The sequence below is a fragment of the Tachysurus fulvidraco genome, chromosome 2 (genome assembly GCF_022655615.1).
Source record: "Tachysurus fulvidraco isolate hzauxx_2018 chromosome 2, HZAU_PFXX_2.0, whole genome shotgun sequence".
NCBI lineage: Eukaryota > Metazoa > Chordata > Actinopteri > Siluriformes > Bagridae > Tachysurus > Tachysurus fulvidraco.
The window spans coordinates 5,525,949-5,545,671 of record NC_062519.1 but is presented as its reverse complement, the minus strand read 5'-3'; the positions used below and the strand labels follow the sequence as shown (position 1 = coordinate 5,545,671).

The 19,723-nt window shown below is 39.8% G+C and overlaps 1 protein-coding gene across 5 annotated transcripts in view; it reads right to left on the bottom strand.

The window, feature by feature from the left end:
• Window positions 1–19,723, bottom strand: part of arhgef3 (Rho guanine nucleotide exchange factor (GEF) 3) — a 79,830-nt gene that overhangs the window by 11,088 nt on the left and 49,019 nt on the right. For 3 of the 5 annotated variants that reach the window (XM_027167762.2, XM_027167763.2, XM_027167765.2), the window contains 2 exons: window positions 1,952–2,059; window positions 215–385 (listed from right to left, as the gene is read on the bottom strand). In XM_027167762.2, coding sequence (XP_027023563.1) covers window positions 215–385; window positions 1,952–2,059 — 279 coding nt within the window. Of the gene's footprint in view, window positions 1–214; window positions 386–1,951; window positions 2,060–8,107; window positions 8,857–19,723 lie in introns of those variants that run through there. The other 2 variants (XM_027167764.2, XM_027167766.2) reach the window with 2 other exon arrangements.

The following is a 19,723-nucleotide window of genomic DNA, read 5'->3' as shown; positions in this document are numbered from 1 at the left end:
CTGTCTTGCTGAATGAAAGTCTGGCTGATTAAAATGGTAACCATGCGAGTAACAAATGAAAAAATCTAATCCTATTTTAATAACACGAGGGTACAATTAAAACTGCTATATCGGGTTATTGTAAAACTACACTGATGAACGTAATGCTATTTTGCAAAAACGCTAATTATATTAGTAGCTCTGTATTATTATCCCACAGACAGCTGTGTCTTACCTCCTGCCTTTTTATCTCTTTAGAGGACAGCATCTGTCCCAGTCCTACATCGAAGGTCTCGCTCCACAGCTTGCTGTCTCTGCGCTTGGTGCTGGCCGCCGGTGCCTGTCTGCTCCACGGCCGAGGAGGCATGATCTCCGTCCTGCTTTCACTGCGGAAGCTGATGGAGCGCTGGAGAGAGAGAGAGAGAGAATAAAGAGGGAAATATAAAAGATATATCAACAGTGATTAGTATTACAACATCTGTGGTGATATAAGGCAACATCCAGTTCGATCAGGTCATGTTAGTAAGGACATGTCCTAATGTTCCGCAAAATTCTGGATTCGTTTCTGACTCATCGTAGCTTTGGCAACTCGTTGAGCTCAGTCAAAGAGCACAAATCTGCAGAGAAAAAAACAACTCCAACATTTCTGCAGGAGGCTTGTGCAAACAAAAAATGCCAGATAACATGAAGATCAAGGCTGAATGTTCTTTTCTAGTTGATAAACAGGCTGCTGCATCAAGCAGCACATTAATAATCAGATAACTATCGCAGTCAAGGAATAAATAGGTCTCTGTGTTATGGTTTGGTTTTAACTCTCTTCGCCAGTTTGCTATGAACGTCTATCAAAACATGGCGCTAGCTTCCTCCGGCCTCCCAGAACAATGGTATGAGTGAGGAGCTGGCGTGGGCCAGACGGAGTGAAAACACGGGAAAGCCTGTGATGAATCACTGGCCTGTTTTCAGTGCTCCGGTCACACTCGGCACACAGAGAAGCTCTCTGCATCCAGACGTGCAAAACCAACCTCGGCCTGTCTCATTTCCTGTCCCGGGCATTGGGCTTGCTTTTCCCAAGCCATCCACTTTCCCCACTTCTGTCGTCTCTTTCTCTTTCTCCTTTTCTTTCGTCTCTCTCTGAGCCAGATGGGTCGGGGCATGCCTACCTTCTCCACAGTTCCTACTCAATCACACAGCAACAGCTGCTACCACAATTCTGGCTCGAGGGCTCATGCTTCAGAAACATAAAAAACAAACCAGACCCTTTGAATAATACAAACTCTACAAAAAAAGAAAACAGCTATATATGCAGGATTTCAATCTGTAATAATATCATCTGGCAAAAGTTGAAAAATTTACTGAGTAGCTTTAAGTGAACATGGCCACCCGACTAGTAAAGAAACAAACATGTTTTCTGTTATTATTTATCGCCAAAGAAGCCCAATGTTTTGGATGAAACAGAAAGTGTCAAATTAAGGACAGGCATCAAGAGTCAAACTGTAAGTGATTTTTTAGATCATCTGTGGACTTCTATGTAGGTTTGCAAGACTGAGCAATTATTATATTTACACTGTGACACTGACTGAGATTGGATGAAATTTAGGACAAATGTGTTTCCACCTCACAGCTCCAGAGTAAGAGTCTGGTGTCATCCTGAGCTTGGGTTATTTTCTGGCTAAAGTTTTGCCTGTTCTCGTGTCCACATGGGTTTCCTCTGGTTTTCCTCTGTGGGTTGTCGTATATTCCCTGAATTCCCAGTTTTTATGACAAAGACAGAAGGAAAACCTTTAATACAACTGTATCCAATTGTACAGTAATCTGCAAACAATACATTTCAACTACTATCATCTCTTAGTGGAACTTTAAAACATCTGGACAGACCACGTCCCCTGGCACAACCCGAAGCAACACTACATTATAACTGCAAGTGTAGCATTGCAATATCTCTGCTACACAAAAACAAGAGTGCTGTCTGTACCTGCAGCGTCTGTCCAATACGCTTCAGCGGAGCAGCTTTCACCGGTGGGATGAGGTTAGCCAGCGACGTGACTCGAGACAGAGGCTTCGCTCGCTTGTTGCTAGGCTCCTGCAAACACACAGAACATAGTCATTAGAAAATAAATGTCACAACACACTCAAGATGCCACACTGAGGCAGAACAACCTTCTAAGTTATCAACTGCACTGAAACCTGTTAGCCAGTTTTTTCCTCGTCATGCTCATGCCCTCAAGAATATGGGACGTTAATTAGCCTAGTGTCAAAATCAGAGGAGACTGCCAGCTGGCACTCATGCCAAGGTCATAAACCCCGTCCAAGGAGGCTGAGGAGATGCCAGACACATCATGTCAGTCAGAAATCACTTATCAAGGTGACTGACATTACTGTTTCAAGGCATTCTGTTCATATCACGGTTTTAGGGAGGAGAAACGCATCAGCTAAGGTTTCCTACTCTGTATTACGATGATATTATAACTTACAAAGAGTTATGTCTGAAGGTCTGTCACTCATTCACTCACTCCCTCACTCAGCCACTCCCTTATCACCTCCCTCACACACTCCACCACTCACTCTTACCCACTCTCTCACTTGCTCTCTCAACCACTCCCTCCCTCACTCAGTCACCCACTCCCTCATTCACCCCACCACTCACTCCCTCACTCACCCACTCCCTTATCCACTCTCACACGCTTTCTCAACCACTCACTTCCTCACCCCCTCGCCAACTCCGTCCCTCACTCCCTTATCACCTCCCTCACCCAGTCCAACATTCACTTCCTCCCTCGCCCAGTCCCACATTCACGCAGTCACTCGCTCTCTTACCTCCCTCACTCCCTTATCACCTCCCTCACCCCCTCCCTGTCCTAACTAAATGCCTCAGTGACATTCTTATATTCATTTTCATAGCAACACAGTCACCCTTGGTGATAGAACTATTTATAGAAATCACGTTTTGAACAGCTTCGGTGCACAGTGCAACATTACTGCAGCTTTTCCATCAAGACGAGCGTCTCTCTCAGAGCCGTCTGCATGTCCACGAGTGTCCGATGTCGAATGTCTACAAGGCTTTTTCAGTAAATCGGTTGCACACGGTCCTCGCGATAAGGAGCTCTGATTAGTAGTGGGTCTTGTGACAAAAATATTATAAGAGAAAGCTTGTCCTAGTGCATGAAATGCATCAGGATATTCAGGTCTTGCAAAAGCAGAAAGTCAACTAAAACATAATTTTGCTACATCAATCCAGAAAATCCATTAAAACCCAACAGTCTTAACTGGTGTTGAATGTCTTCTTTCACAATTGGAAATTTAACGTATTTAGACAAAGTGTACTAGGGATTTAGAGGACATAAAAAATAAGCATGCTTATCTTTTTACAGTTGTATTACATTTTAGCAGTTGTAAACTAACAGAGTTGTTGAGAGTGACACAGAGATACCCCTGACACAAGACACAAATCAGGCTACTTTTATAACACGCACCCAGCGTGACCCTGTGCATCCAGTTCAGAAGATATAGAGCTGAATTGGACACCCAGGTCCGGGTCGTAACTCATGCTGAGCGCTAAATCCTGACTGGGCGATTTGGGAGTCTTTACACAAAGACACACACACACACACACACACACACACACACACACACACACACACACACACACACACATACCTTCCCTTATGTGTCTTTTCAGCCTGTGAGTAAAATGCTACAGCCTACCCTGTATCCATGGTGACAGTCAACGCTGGAATCCTCATCATCTTCAGATTTTAAAAAGGAAGACTGGATTTCACCCAGAGCCACAGATTTAATCAGAAATTCCAGGTTCTTAATTAGATGTGTAACCAACAGTGGTTCTGAAAGGAAGCAATCCTTTAAAAAAGTCTGTCAACATCATAAAAAACTTTTTTACTGAAAGTGCTGAAAAGCTATTATTTTAACTGTAGAAGATACAGGCACAAAAACGTCGAATCCAGATTCTACGGATATGCGCGTGAAGAAAGCCGAAAGTACGAGGGACTGCATTTGCTGTTAATATTATGCATTATATATTATGTATTTTTATATACTGCTGTGGGTTTTTTTTTTGAAAGACAAAAATCGGCTTTCATAGTTTTATGTTAAAGAAAAAAACACAAAGCACAACGTGAGCTCTTCTGAAGACTTATGTGGTAGAAAATGTACTGACTGTTAAACTCTGACACTGGAGACTCCTTCCGTATGTGATTAAACATGATTATATCCTAACGTTAACACATCTGCATGTCAACTGCACAGCATCTGTTTATTTGTAAGCTTGGGTTATGTAAATAGTTCGGCATTGAAATCCAAAAGAAGCAGCTGTTGCTATGGAAACAATAACGCGCTAATATAAACCTGTGATTCACCTTGTAGTTGAAACTGCTGCCTGAGCCGCTGTTATAGAAAACTAATCAGCACCTTCTGGCCAATCGGGTTCAAGAAGTCAACAGTGCTGTTGTCTTAGATGCAATAACATTGCTATTTCGATACGGCCGGTTTTAGGGGTCCGATTCTGCACGTTCTCTCCGTGCTTAAGGGGTTTCCTCTGGGTTTGCAGGATTCCTTCCCCAAACCAAAGAATGTAACTGTGTCCTGTGATAGTCGCCAGGTTCCTTACAACCCATTTATCATACAGTAAGTGGTCCAGAAAATGGATGAGGGTTGGGTTTGGTTTGGAATTGTTTACATTTCCTGTGAACCCAGTTCAAGTTTGATTTAAAAGCAATTAAATTTCCTACAAACTACATTTCCTGTGAATTTCCACTGATATCACAAAATGAGATCATTTGATGATTTAAAAAAAGTATGTTTGTAACACCATGAGGCACAATAAGCGTTTTCCACTTATCTGAAACGTCCCATCCGTTTCCTGTCTGACTAACAGTCTCATTGGGGTGTCAAGAGGGAGTGTTCAGATATGAAAAAGCTTCCTAAAATAGAACACAGAGCGCTTGCTGTACTCAGGACACCCCATTGTTTAGTAATTCATCTGAGTCATTAAGTGTCACCCCAACTACTCATATATATATACACACACACACACACACACACACACACACACACACACACACACACACACACACACATTTCCCAGAAACATATTCTCTCCATCATAATTTAAATCAGAGATAACGTCAAAGCTTATATTAGATTTCGTCTTCATAAAGACATTTCAGGGAGGCTTTTAGTTACGTGTTAAGTCTGTAAACCTCGGATAATCTGTTGCTTTTGTCGCTCGCTAATGTGAACAGAGGATTACTTTTCAAATTAGAAAGAAACCTGCAACCAATTGTAGTTTCTTATTTTGGTTAATTGAACAGTGCAGAGTGACCCCATGCAGAGTTTTCTGCATATAACAGAGAAGATAAAAACAACCAGGATGACTTATGGGCAAACATTAACTCTTCCCCAGCAAGACACTCGTGGAATGCCGCAGTTTTAATGCCCGTCATAAAACTCTCCGAAAAACCAAGGGACACTCCGTATTAACGTGCGTGTGGTCAAACCGGACTCGTGCCCTCAAAAGCATTTGACTAACGCGTCCACAAAAAAACACTGCTATAAAAACCTTGTGAGCAAGTCAAACAAAGCAGCAGTTTGGAGCAGGAATCGGGGTTCGAAAGCATTCCGTGTGGTTAAAGGGATCACAGACGGGCTACCATGTGTGTTTTCACGAGAGGTTTGGCCTGGCAATGCTGGTATTAACATAAAAGATTTAGCTCGCGAAAGACGGCTGATTTCAGCCAGGCTGTTTTTCTGCTGAAAGAGGGTGTCTAGCTCTGTGTGGGAACAGATGAATCATAGCAGCAGCTGGGTGGAATGCCACCAAAACTGCTATTAGCCACTAAACGTGCAGGCAAATGTAAATGTGAAAGAGATGAAGAGATTATGATGATGCCTATATATCAACAGCTGACATCATGGACATTTAACGGAGCGATGAAGAGCTCGAGTGAATGAATAGGTGAAGCAGTTTTCACTGATGAAACCGACATGATGAGATGGAATGTCATTGTAGTATTACAACAAAAGCCGGGTACAGAGCACCGTGCCGTGACTCACAAGACGTTCGGCACAAACAAATGTCTATAATTCTGTCCCAGGTGGATTACAGTCACTGGACGGCTAATTCATAGAGACTTGTCAGGCAAACTCTACACAAACAAAAAAAATAAAAAAATGTGTAAGCATTGATACAGTGAAGTTTTAGGGTGAAGAAAAGTCCTTATAGAGCCGATGTCTCCAGTGTTAGCGGTTCGTAGCAGACAGAGGGCAAAGACAGACGGCTTTAAGAGAAGAAAAATAGATTCCAAATAGATTATGTAGAAGAATAAACACTGAACAAAAACACACAATCAATGGTAATTTCAAATTAAAAGTTAAAAATGTCACAAAAACTGACTTTCCAAAGCATAGTATTAGCTAGCTATGTTAGTTAGTCACTTTCTCAGGTAAGATTCCTAAAAGTGAAGAGGAGGATTTATGTAGTACACATTTTAGGTGGAGGTGTAAATACAATGGTATGATTGAGATGTGAAAATCATATAAAAATAATGAATAAAGGGGACAGTGTTTATAACTACTCTACAGTGTTTTCTTTCATTACATGATGTGTTAGTATATCCCACTACTTGCATACTCTTTCACTAGACACTCAAATGCAGATACTTCTTCTTCCAAAAGAAAGTAAATACTTTTTAGTACAAGTAAGAGAACTGGGATGAAGTAACGGTCTCAAATGACTTGGGGTTTTTATGTTTACAGTTTTATAATTATTTATGAAAATCTGATCTATTCAGAATAAATCAAGTGTTATCGTTTCTTTGAATTAAAAGTAAAATGGATTCTTTTGTCAACTATCTAGTAATCTTGGAGATGCAATTAAAAAGTCGCGTGTTAAAAACATAAGCCCACTGTGTATCTTTCAACATAAGGATCAATGCTTTCTCATGGGATTTTTCACTCATTCAGCTGCTGTTCAAGCCTTTAAACTAGATGATGACACTGTAGGCTGTAAAATCAATGTGACTGCAGAACACACCTGCAATCAGACACAAGCTCACACACACACGCTCAGACACACAAGCTCTCTCTCTCTCTCACACACACACACACACACACACACACACACACACACACACACACACACAGCTTGACTTTGAAAAGTTTACAGCTCATTCTTCAGTGGCAGGCCGGCTCTTCAGTGTAAAGTGATCCGGTGATCAGAGGGTGATCCCCCAGTGAAGGCCTCCATCAGCGCACTCTGAAATGATCTAACGACAAACTCACATGTTCAGGCAGACATAAGTAAGCTGTGACTACAATCTGCACCAGCCCTATTTATCTACAAACACACACCTACGAAATATCACACACGCCTGACTCAGGCTTCAACTTGAATGATAGTTTACATTTTCTGTTAAGATAAAAAAAAACAAAAAAAAAACAAACACACACCAAAGTAGCAAACAAACCTATCTTTGTTTTTGACCAGTCTCTTGTCTTTGTCGACCTTATCGCATTCAGTGTTATCTCTCATGTGGTCAACTATAGCACACCATTAATGATAAAACTCTTCTAGACTTAAGACTCAACTGAAATGATCAATAATCTTCCACGTCGATCGATCGATCGATCATAGATAACACGGTCTGAACATGTGAGATGTTCAGCTTCTGACATGCTGAAAGGCAAACTTGTGGAAAATATGTGGCTGAGGCTTTGAAATGGGGCTTCGATCGTCAAGTCATGCTCTGACCTAAAGATGGCCTCTAAACTCCAGCTCACTGTAAACCTCAGACCCACATTAAAAAACATCTGCTACAGGCTCAACAGAGTTCCCACTGGCTCTCCTAACGTATCATTCTTATAAACTGGCAAAACATTATCAAATCTTTGCACGTTCTTTATACACAAATACACAAAATGATGTTCTTTCACTGATTCTGAATTGGCATTAAATCCACTCAATCATCAATGACTCAATGATCTCAATCATCAATGACCTCTTGGGCATTTAATGGGTCAAACAAGGACAGAATATAAACGGAGATCTCACTGATAAACAAACATCACGCGCATTCACCCGCACAGGGATGCATTTAATTTACATAATGATTCTTGCCATTTTCCTGCTATACCCCACGTCGGCGTCTTTGCTCACCGTCTGCACCTCGAGCGAGCAGTTCGTTCTCTTTACCACCAGGTAAAACGGGTAATCCTTGGCCACCATGCTGTCGCTCTCGGTTGCCGCGCCACAGGGAACTGCGTCTGAATGAGGATGAGGAGGAGGAGGAGGAGGATGATGATGAGGTGGAGGAGGATAGTCGCAAGCCGACCTTCCAGTCTCGGTGCCCGCCAGCTCTACGCACGAGGAATGGCAGCGCTCCTGTGCGCACACACCGGACACGAGAGCATACCGCGCGCGCTGCAGACGCAACTCGCCGCACGCTACTGCACGACTGACTGCCGGGAGCGAAAGAGCTCGTGTGCGTGTGGGTGTGCGCGTGCGTGTGTGTGTGCGTGTGAGAGAGTAAGAGAGGGAGAGGGAGAGAGAGAGAGAGAGAGAGAGAGAGAGAGAGAGAGAGAGAGAGAACGCGAGCAATTAAAAGCTCCTCCTCGAGCGCGCCGCTCACTGGAGCAAGTAATTTGGACTCCCCTTTAGACCCACAAGCACTAACCTGCAGCCGCATAAAGTCTAAATGCAATACAAACATCATCCGAGACGCTAAAATAAAAGATGTAAAACAGCAAGAATGAGTATAAATACGTATAATTTCATCCTGTATCCATGAATAAATCAAGAAAGTAGCAACAACACTTAGTTTATAGCACAGCAAAACGGTTTCCTGACCACATAGATGTCTGTACAGAATAACAGTATAGAGGTGGAGAGGGTGGCTTCCGAATATGGGCGTGGTTTCATGCTCCTACTTTGATTGATTGTAAATGGGCGTGGCCTATGTGTGCTTAATCGGTGATTGATGGTTGACACCAAAATTTCTCTAGTGCTCAAACTATTTACACTTCCTCTCTGTATGACCTGCATATCTATAATTATACAGTACTTAGAAATGTCATCTTCAATTCGGCAAACAATTTATTTTATTTAAATTCATTCACGCTCTCGTCAAACTGATCAATCTCCACCAAGCTTATCATTTCAATCGTTGCTTCGCGACAGCGTCAAAAAACTGCATTTCATTCTGGAACGTATACGTTGCCTTGAACGTCAATAAAAAATAGTGGCCTCAGAAGGTTTCTGAATCCAACAGCTCAATGTCAGTCACATTAACGAGCAATTTGATGTCAAACTGTTAAAACGCTTGGTAGAAATATCCGAACATAAACAGTAGCCCAGCTGCTCCACATGTAGCTGGAACTGTTTGCCAAAGCACCGTGTCCCAGTTGTACAACAGCTCAGGAGAGTTTGTTTGTAGCAGAAACCATTCAACCTACCATTTCAATTTCCACTGTTAAACTGACACAGACTGTTTGGACTGAAGAATACACACACACACACATCTTCCGGCTGCAGAGTCTAATGATTTCAGTGTGTGCAATCTGGATAGTGAAACACAGTGAAGCCTAGGAAGGGAGAGGAAATAAAACTGGTGTCCATTCATTCACCATTCTCTCTGTTTTCACCCAAGAACTGTGTCTTTCTACCTCAGGGCAAAACTAAACTCGGTGCAGGTCGGGGTGCTTTTTTATGATTTGTTAATTGTTGGGCAGGATCGAAAATAATCCCTGTCCCCAGATAGCCCTGCACGGGAGCTCCCGCTCCTGCCGCCGGCAGCAGGAAATCGGTCAGAGTTTTAAGAGTCTTTGTTCTGGCCTGTGGTTCCTGCCATTGTGCAGCTATCAGGCGTGGGGAAGTGTGCTGTACTTAGCCAGGAGCGTGTAGGAGGAGGTCAGGCCTGGTCGCTGGCGCCCCGTAGCAGCGTGATGACTGTAAACAGCCAGCTCTGACACTCACTGTCACTGCACAGACAACAAGAAACAAAAGGCACTTGGACCTGACCTCAGTACAAAAGCCAATTATGGGCCTCTGGATAATTCTCAGACGTCTGGCTGTGATCCAAATGCATTTCCGGAGCAGGTCTTTGTTATGTATGTACTAGAGTTGATCATAATTTCTTTACCGACATCAATGGTGGGACCTAATTCTACATAAAAACCTAAATATATGATTCATGATTACCTTGCTGATTTGGCTTTTAGTAAGAATCACCCACCATGAGCAAATCTAACCACACTGACCTGACAAAAATCCCCTTCACAGAAAATGCTGAACTTGTTACTCTGCTGATTTCCATTATGGGGATAAAAAAGCTGCATAATGGTTATATCCTGTGGTTGAGGTTTGAGTTCCACACAGAAACTCGCATTTCTGTTGCGTCACCTTTCACTTTCCAGTCAGACGTACAGCTGTGCTATATTTGTGTGTTTGTGTGTGTCTTAATCGAAAAGTGAAAATTGAGCAACACTGTCTAAAATAAAATAACATTGTTGAAGAGATGTCATAAAAAAAAAAACCTTGTTTATGCTTCATCTGATCTTTTGGGAAAAATGCCCTGAGATAAGTTTCTGGAAGTCTGCTGTGTACCAAGTTCATAGAGGATTTTTGGTTATTTACAGTCTGTCCATCAATTGAGAATATGTGAAAGCATAGGTTGTGTGGTTGCCTGTTCAAACACAATAACATCATCTTCCATCAATCTTGCAGTTTTCATCGAGCTGTGAAACATTAAATCATTATTATTTCTATAGCAACAACTTGTACTGTGACTAGTACTGTGGATATGCCACACAAATGGATTATAAGAATTGTGTTTAATAGTTGATGTGGTGATTTTTTTTCTGCGATATGATGGTTTTTTTTTAGCCTTTCTGTAATGGTGACAGCGAGAGATAGAGAGATGTGTGACGTCACATTCAGCCAAAGCTCCTTTTTGATTCATGTGATTTACACAGAAATTAATTACATATGTGTCATAATTGGTAAGAAGACCTCAGCAGTTTCCTCAATTTAAAAAACTCTGCAAGATTCATCTCAAATTTAGAAGAAATCTGCAGCAAAATCAGGCGTTTTACGTTGTGACACTCAATCCTTGTGGTGCTGTTTATAAACGATCTAAAGTATACAATATATTTGCAAGGGTTGTTGGGAAAGCAAGCATTAGTGAGACTACAGGAAAATAAATAACCTTGCAGGTTTGCAGGGTGTTCATGGGATGATCATTAGTGTGTCTTGTGTGAAATCTGTTTCAGTGATACGCAGCGTTTTGTTTGTTTTTTTTCTCTTTCTATCATACTCCAATTTAATCTGTCTGAATATCTGAAAAATCCCCAATGCCTTTATATAATCTTCATAACATGATAAGACTTATTTATTTTTGGATCCTGCCATTGAAAAACACAATATTAAACAAAGCTACAGGGTCATGAATGCAAAGCTTAACTCTTCTCGAAGGCCGAGGGCAGCAGCGATTTCTGTGAGTCGAGTATTGCTAACCTTGAACTTCCTCATGTGGAAGTCGTCCTGGTTTTAATAGCAATGTTGTAATGGAAGTGGTTGCTGGTTTAATTAATTACATTCCTTTTCCTCCCGAAAGTAAAACCTTGTGGTTTGTCTGGTCTTGTAGTTGATAAAAACATAGTAATAAAATGAAAAGTACAGTAAGTGCATGAAGCAAGAGGGTAAGATGGGTTTTATATTTAAAAAAAGGTCCAAGAATGGCACACTGGAGGTGCTTCATATCCAACAATGTGCGAGGTTTAGGTGCTAAAACTAAGGAGAATTAAAGTTTCTGTAACTATTGAAAGTTATTTAATTGAGCTGCAAAAAAGTTTAGTATAAATACATGACATGCATCAGATCTCCAATGGAAAACATTTGGCTTAGTTGGTAGATGTAGAAATGGTGTGTGTCCACATTAAGGGACTATAATCATCTGGGCAGTGATGTGACTCGGTAAAAGTGATAAATCTTGCGTAAATCTGACGTAGGATGAGTTTCCCACTTCACCGACCTGCTTTGTGAGCCGCTCGAATCGAAATGCTTCAGCGGTTTGGAGCGAGAGTGGATGTGTTGGAGACAGAAAAAGATTCATGGTGAGGAGCACAAAAGAGGAAAAAGCCAGTTCCTTACGGACATTAATTAGAGCCACAGCATGCAAGAAAGCCACATTTAAACTCTGTGTGATCACATTACAGTCAGGCTTTCTACATGGAGGAGTAATGTGGGGATGTGCTCCATATGTGAGCTAAATACACAAACAAAGGCACGAAAACCTCAACCATTTATTATTACATGCTCCAGCAAATTCATTACTGCAACTAGATTAAGGTCGAATTTGCTTGGGGAAAAAAATTGGTTAATGTTATTTATATCACTCTATCTATCTATCTATCTATCTATCTATCTATCTATCTATCTATCTATCTATCTATCTATATATATATATATATATAGTTATTTATATCACTCTATCTATCTATCTATCTATCTATCTATCTATCTATCTATCTATCTATCTATCTATCTATCTATCTATCTATCTATATATATATATATTGTTATTTATATCACTCTATCTATCTATCTATCTATCTATCTATCTATCTATCTATCTATCTATCTATCTATCTATCTATATATATATATATATATATATATATATATATATATATATATATATATATATAGAGAGAGAGAGAGAGAGAGAGAGAGAGAGAGAGAGAGCTGTAAACCTGACCTGTAGTAGCTACTTTGGGCTTAAAATCAAAGAACTGTCAGATAGAAGGTTCTAGTCTATTATGTTTGTTGTTATGGTTCGCCTTTATCCCTGTCTTTGGGTCTGTTAAATCTACAGCACACCGTTGCCAACATGACATAGTCCTTGAATCATGCATGTTTAACATAATACGGTATTCCTAATGGTTTCTGATCCTAATGGATCTCTTTTCTCTTCTAATTAATGAAAGCTGTTATTGGTTTTTGGTATTGTTTCTAGTCATCAGGATATCTGTAATGGAAATGCTACTGGAATGTAATTGAAACATTTAAGTAAATTCAAATTACGGTCCATTAAATGAACACTGATTCCAAGCTCTGTAGTTCTTAATATGTAGAACGTGGCAAGAAAAATGGTTCCATACCAAACAAGGAAGCTGTAATGAATATTACTTCTCGTAGAAGTCTCCTGAGTTAGATACAAAGTGCAGGTGACAAATTAAAGGGTAAAAAAAAACAGTGTTTCTGTACTCTGGGGGTATTTATTTATTTTCCTGATACGGTTTGAGTCCACTTGTTCCCTACAGAATCGATGACAAGATGCTTCATGCTGGTTTTTTTCCTTTAACTTGTCACTTGATGGAAGGTTTATCATGGAACCCTAGTGGGAGACACATCCTCAAGGAAGAGTTGTGTTTGATTTACAGCGCAAACAATATAAACAATACAGTAAGGTTGGAATGGTGCTTGGATTGCTTTCTAATAATAGTTGCTTTAAAGCTTGGGTGGTCTATTAGTGTTTGATTTCTAGTCTAGGTTGGCCATGTGGGATCTGGTAGCCTAGTTAAAGTGTTGGATTATAATTTGGAAGGCTGTGAGTTTGAATCCCTGGGCCCCTGAGAAATGCCCTTAACCATCAATTGCTCAGTTGTATAAAATGAGATAATATGTAAGTAGCTCTTTATAAAGATATCTACTGCTGTAATCAAATGCTGTAAATATAAATTAATTAAACGTATAATCAAGCTAATATAAAATTGGGAAACATTGTTTTTCACCTTCATTTTGACTTTTCGTGCATTTTACATGAATTACAAGAAAAATCATAATTGTGCTTTATTGCATGTAACTAAGTTAATGTTTACCTGCACAGTATACGCTTTATAAGCTTCTTTGTAAAGACGTTTGTTTAAAGTGACACACAGTAACACAACTACAGTACAGGAGCTTGTACATGTGTGTTTAGCATTTTGGTTTCCCCACAAGTTCATTGTCTAATCTTTATACTTTAAATAATCATAAAAACTAATTTTCCCCCAAAGCCACAGAGACAATGTCAAGTGTCCTTATACATTATAGCACTCATAGCAAGGATTCATGGATTATTGATGTTCAAGTGAACACTGGTTTAAGCAAGGTCTAGACTACAGTTTAGAAGCTAATGAATGACCACACAGTGCATCAGGACGTGACCTCAACCACACCAAAGACGAGGACTTTGACATGACGTAACTCTGTTGTTTAAAATAGAGTAATAAAAGTTGAAAAGCAGTATCCAGCGGCTCTCAAGTGGTTCCCATAAGCTCTTTGTGTCTCATACCGACGACCCTGTTAACTTCCTTTATTTACATAACTGCCCCACTCGATCTGTCTGCGCAACATACAAGGTCCATATGATTCAAAAGCTTATCACATACCGTGTCCAACGGATTCCAAGTTAGACATCAATAGAATTAAATTTCCTCACTTTGATGTGGACATATGAATGAGTCAAAGACCCTCGGGCATTACGCTCAGAGTCACAGGCCCATCATCGGCGAGCGTGCGTTAATCTGTCTACAGTGTTAACCTCCTCAGACAGTCAACACAGATTAGATTACACACTCGATCCAAAATCGAGACCTTTTCGTGAACGTCTGTCGAGGTGAATTCGATGATCATGTTGTTTTATGAGGTCCCCTGATAGAGTCCACTATATCTCTCTAACCTTTGAAGTTTGCACATTTCGAGTTCTCATAACCTCTTTATCATCGTACGGATTAAAAAAAAAAGTTCCTGATGTTCAAAGGGACGTAATTACAACCAGCTGTTCGGATCAGCTGAAGACAATAGGTTACACAAAGATAACGTATCAGGGCATCATGGATATTATGTTTATAATATATAATAATATCAGTTTATAATCTGAAACCCTCTAATCTGCACATGTTCCTTATAACTACTAGAGTTTCCCAATCTAGGTTTTGTGTTTTTTTCCTCCAATAACCCACCTTAGGCTCATAATTGTCTGTAGAACTCTCAGGCAAATGCTGTAGTCTCTAACTATTTAGACTACAACACTGTTTGACAGTAGCACATGTAACAACATTCGTATGTAACAGGGAATGTCATGTCTCGGCCGATATAATGAAGGTTTCTCTAAAGAGATTTTAATAAATTAACAAATCTGGAAGGCGTCTCTACTGTTAGAGCTTTGTTACAGCCTTGAGGACAGAGGACTTTGTTATTCCCGTGCCATTTTTATAGCCGCTTTAACGTAAGTGATAAGAGGAACTTATCACTACTTTTCCATGATAAATATAATTGGATATATATATATATATATATATATATATATATATATATATATATATATATATATATATATATATACACACACACATATAAATACACATATATATAAATATATATGTGTATATATATGTGTGTGTGTATATATATATATATATACACACATATTTTTTTTTTATTAAAAATTCATAGCATAATCATAACATTACTATTTTCTTTAATAATATTAAAAATTCCATTTCATTTCATTTTATTAAAAAAGTTAGTATTGGAAAATTAAAAAGGGAATAAAAAAGTTTGCTGTACTGTGATTGATAATAAAGGATGCTAACAATGATATCACACTTGGTCACATCAGATCATTAATCATTAATAATTTACCTACATCACCTGGCAAGGTGAAACACATCACCTGACTGTTTAATCATTTATATGATTATAGAATGAAAAAAGTACAATAAAAATAAAAATAGAATGAACTGTACGAGCAAAGGGGAGAAAATACGTTAAAAATAAAAACATCAAATATTTTCTATTTTTTCTCTTTGCTTGTACATACAGATTATTATCAGTATTTTATAAATTAGGAAAATCGTAAGTAGTTTTGTCCAACTGTAAAAATCCCATTGCTTCAACTGCTATGAGATACTGCTGCACTAAATATGTAACCGAGAAATGGTAATATTAGCTATTTTTTGACATGACAACAAAACCACCACGAAAATAATATGTTGAGGAAGTTTGGAAAATAATTTTGGACATTTATTGGACAAAAATGATATGTAGGATGAAGGAAGGTCTTAAAAAGAAGTAACCGTTTAAAAAATGTGGGCAAGTCATAGCCTAATGGTTAGAGAGTCTGACTCGTAATCCTAAGGTTGTGGGTTCGAGTCTCGGGCAGGCCACGACTGAGGTGCCCTTGAGCAAGGCACCGAACCCCCCAACTGCTCCCCGGGTGTGTGTTCACGGTGTGTGTGTGTGTTCACTGCTGTGTGTGTGTGCACTTTGGATGGGTTAAATACAGAGAACGAATTCTGAGCATGGTTCAACGTACTTAGCCGTATGTCACGTCACTAAAAAAAACACAAAAAAAAAACATTAAAAGCCTGTGGATGTGATTGCCGCATGTCTCTAAGAGTTGTGTGTAGATGCTTGAAGGTCTTCATTCCAGAAGATTAAACATGTATTCATGCGTGCATCTTGTAAAATCTAACACTGTTGTGCAAAAAGATTTGACTCTTCAACTAGAGGAAATGGAGGTGCTGGTTCTAGTATAATAAAAAACCAGCAGTAGCTCAAGTAATAGGACTCCCACTGTGCCAGTGGAAAAGGGGTAAGAGAGAAAAGTGGGTCACTTGACCTTTGTTTTGTTTGATCTTAAAAAGAAGTAGTGAACCTCTTATAACCTGTTGAAGCTAGCCGGGGCCAAAACACGGCCTGATGACGTCAGCACTACATTTTCTCTAAAAGGCTGAAAGAGAGCAAAACACAGCTTTGATGTAGAATGAAAACAAAATGAAGCTTGTAGGCTTCAAATCTGTGATGTGCACCAGGTCTGAAAACCTGTCCTGACTGATTACTGGTGTATTTTCTCTTCCAGCATCGAAATTGTAAAGTGACTGTTCAGAGATGTAAGAGCCTGCTTTACTTTTAGCTTGCTAGCAGCTAGTTACAGAATAAATGGTTGAAGATCATTCATTTGGAAAAAGGGAGACTTTATCCAGAGGAGCGTTTTAATAACTTCGGGCTGAAATTTAGATGCGATATCAGAGAGAATCCTTTATACACGAGCGAGACGTCTCCATCAGAAAGAGTAAGCAATATTATTTTAACCACCACTTAGATTGTTCTGATGACCATCACCATGACGATGACCATCCTCAGGCTCTCTGACACCATCTCGAACATGTATGGCTCCAAAATCATACATCTGGTCATCTAAGGTATCATGCTCAATTAAGTAGACAGGCATGGATGAAGTAGACGACTAAAAATCCTCAACAGTTGAAAGAAAGACTCTTGTTAAACTCTTCTTCAGATGCAGCTAGTTTCCTAAGCTAGCATCAGGTTTGTTTTGATTTAATAGGAAGGTTGTGTATCATGAGCAGCACTACTGCCTGTAACATACGTAAATACTTCCGGCTCGAATCACGACTCTCAAGCCACTTCATTTCATTCAAACGTACAAAAGGATAAACATGAACAGATAAATGCTGTAACATCCCAACAGTGACCCACAGGCCTTAATATTACTTTACTGCTCTTTATTACACCCATAAATCATAATAGTGAAGATATAATGCCCAAGGACAGATAGAGAGAAAGTGAGAGATGCAGAGGGAAACAGAAGGAGGAGAGTTTGTTGTTGTGGAGCTGTTCATAAAGATATAGCTTGGGATCGATATTTCTTAATAATGTTTTTGAGGTTCCTTTCGAAGACCAGCGTAAAATGTCAGCATAACCTTAAAATCCGGGTCAGCAGGACTGAGCCGTGTCACGTCGCTCGCTCTTATCTCTTACCTCTCACCTCTACTGCGTCGGCTTTCATGCGAGTTGTTTTATTGGACGTACGCTTGACTGTCTAAGATATATATTGTTTGGGGCTAAGAGGCCTGTTTCTATAGGCACACATACATTATCATGCTTTTAGCCGGACATCAATTCCAAAAATCCTCTGACACCATGGAAGGTAGAGTGAATTTAAACGACACTGTTTATATGAGAGTGTTGGATTTCTTATCTGCAGTAGCTGGGCTTGACGTAGTATAAAAAATCCCGACAGCCTCGGGAAGGGAGGAGATAAAAGTCTCTGCATGGAATCTGAGCCTGAGCTGCTTTGTACAGGTTAGTTTACTAAAATGCTTTTGAATTTGTTGTTGATTATTTTCCTTTAACAGCACAACAGGTTTTATTCCTTACTTTCCTTCATATGAGCTCAATATGCAAAATAAATAAAACATTTGTTAAAGACTCTGGCTTATTATTTCAAATTATTAGGCTTTGAAAAGATCTTCAGATATATTGCTTGGTGATTTATCATTAAGACGAAGCACTAAAAATTTACAAACCGCACCATGCCCTAAAACAGTGACTCAATATTTAATAAATAGCAGGGATTATATTAGAGCATGATTTATCAGTCTGCTCTGTGTCTCATGATGCCAACGTCTGCACTTTCCTGGCTAATACGAAAGCTGAGTGTATGCACAAAGTGGTCTAGGGGAACATACAATAACACAGATTAAAGCGGCTGCATAGCAAACACGTAAGGCACTGATGTCAGTGACCGTCACACGCGTTAGTCAGTACTGGCTGTATATAGAGAAGTAGAAAGCGCAGAAGAAAAAAACACTCACCCCTGACACATGCACACATTCTGACAGGGCTCATGGTGTTTATATTGCCGTCTGCTCCCCCCAGGGTGTGTGATGAGTAACATGGTGAAACCCTATCACTCTCGCACGCTAGCTCCAGGAATGCAGCCTCGGCATTGCAAGAAACGCTGCAAGCTGAACATCTCAAACCTCCCCGTTTCCACTCTGCACTCAACTGATTCAAGTTTACGCTGCTTAAGCTTGACCTGAGCGTGACCGGGGAGACACGTCTGAATGTAGTACGTCTAACCAGTGTGAGCTACAAAGCTAGAACTCTGTACTTTTAATGATGAAGCAGGAATAGTGTACACCGATCTCCACTCTTTCACTACCTTGTTAGTTTATGGATCCAATGGGATACAAATAACATGGACATTTGTTACATCCACCAATAGCCGCCTCTTATTATACAACGTCCCTGGGTTGCACAAGTGGATGAATTTGATTAAGCCTATAAGTGGATAGTCACTTTGTTGGTCAGACTCTGAGCTTCGTCTCTCGTAATTCACGTCCTCTAACACAACACACCCAGACATATACGTACAACACTGAAACACCTACATCCAAGGGTGAATCTGTTTAGGGTTGTTGCACTTTTTCTATTCTTATCTACAGTACATGGTTCTCACCACTTTTGACAACCACATAAACTGGACTCATGATAAAGCAGCGGCCAGGAAAGCGGCTGAACTGAACAACCTTTGGCTGTGTGACCGATGCTGTTGTATATACATCTTAAATCCCTACTTCTACTGCTACTTGTGGTATTAAACACACATGCTTTCTAGTCCCTTACCTCATATCGCTCAATTGATAACCACAACATGATAAATACTGACAGCATCAGAGATTTTATAAAAGAATCATAAAAATATCTTTTTAAAGAAAGATGACCAGTTAAGGAATTTGATCTTTTTTTGTTTCCAATTGGATATTATTTTGTATACACAAGGATGTTGACAGAGACTTTTGTAATACGTTGTTCTGATTTGAGATGCTTAATTAGGAGATTAATTAAAGGTTAATATATCATGAAAAAATAGCGGATTTGCAAAAA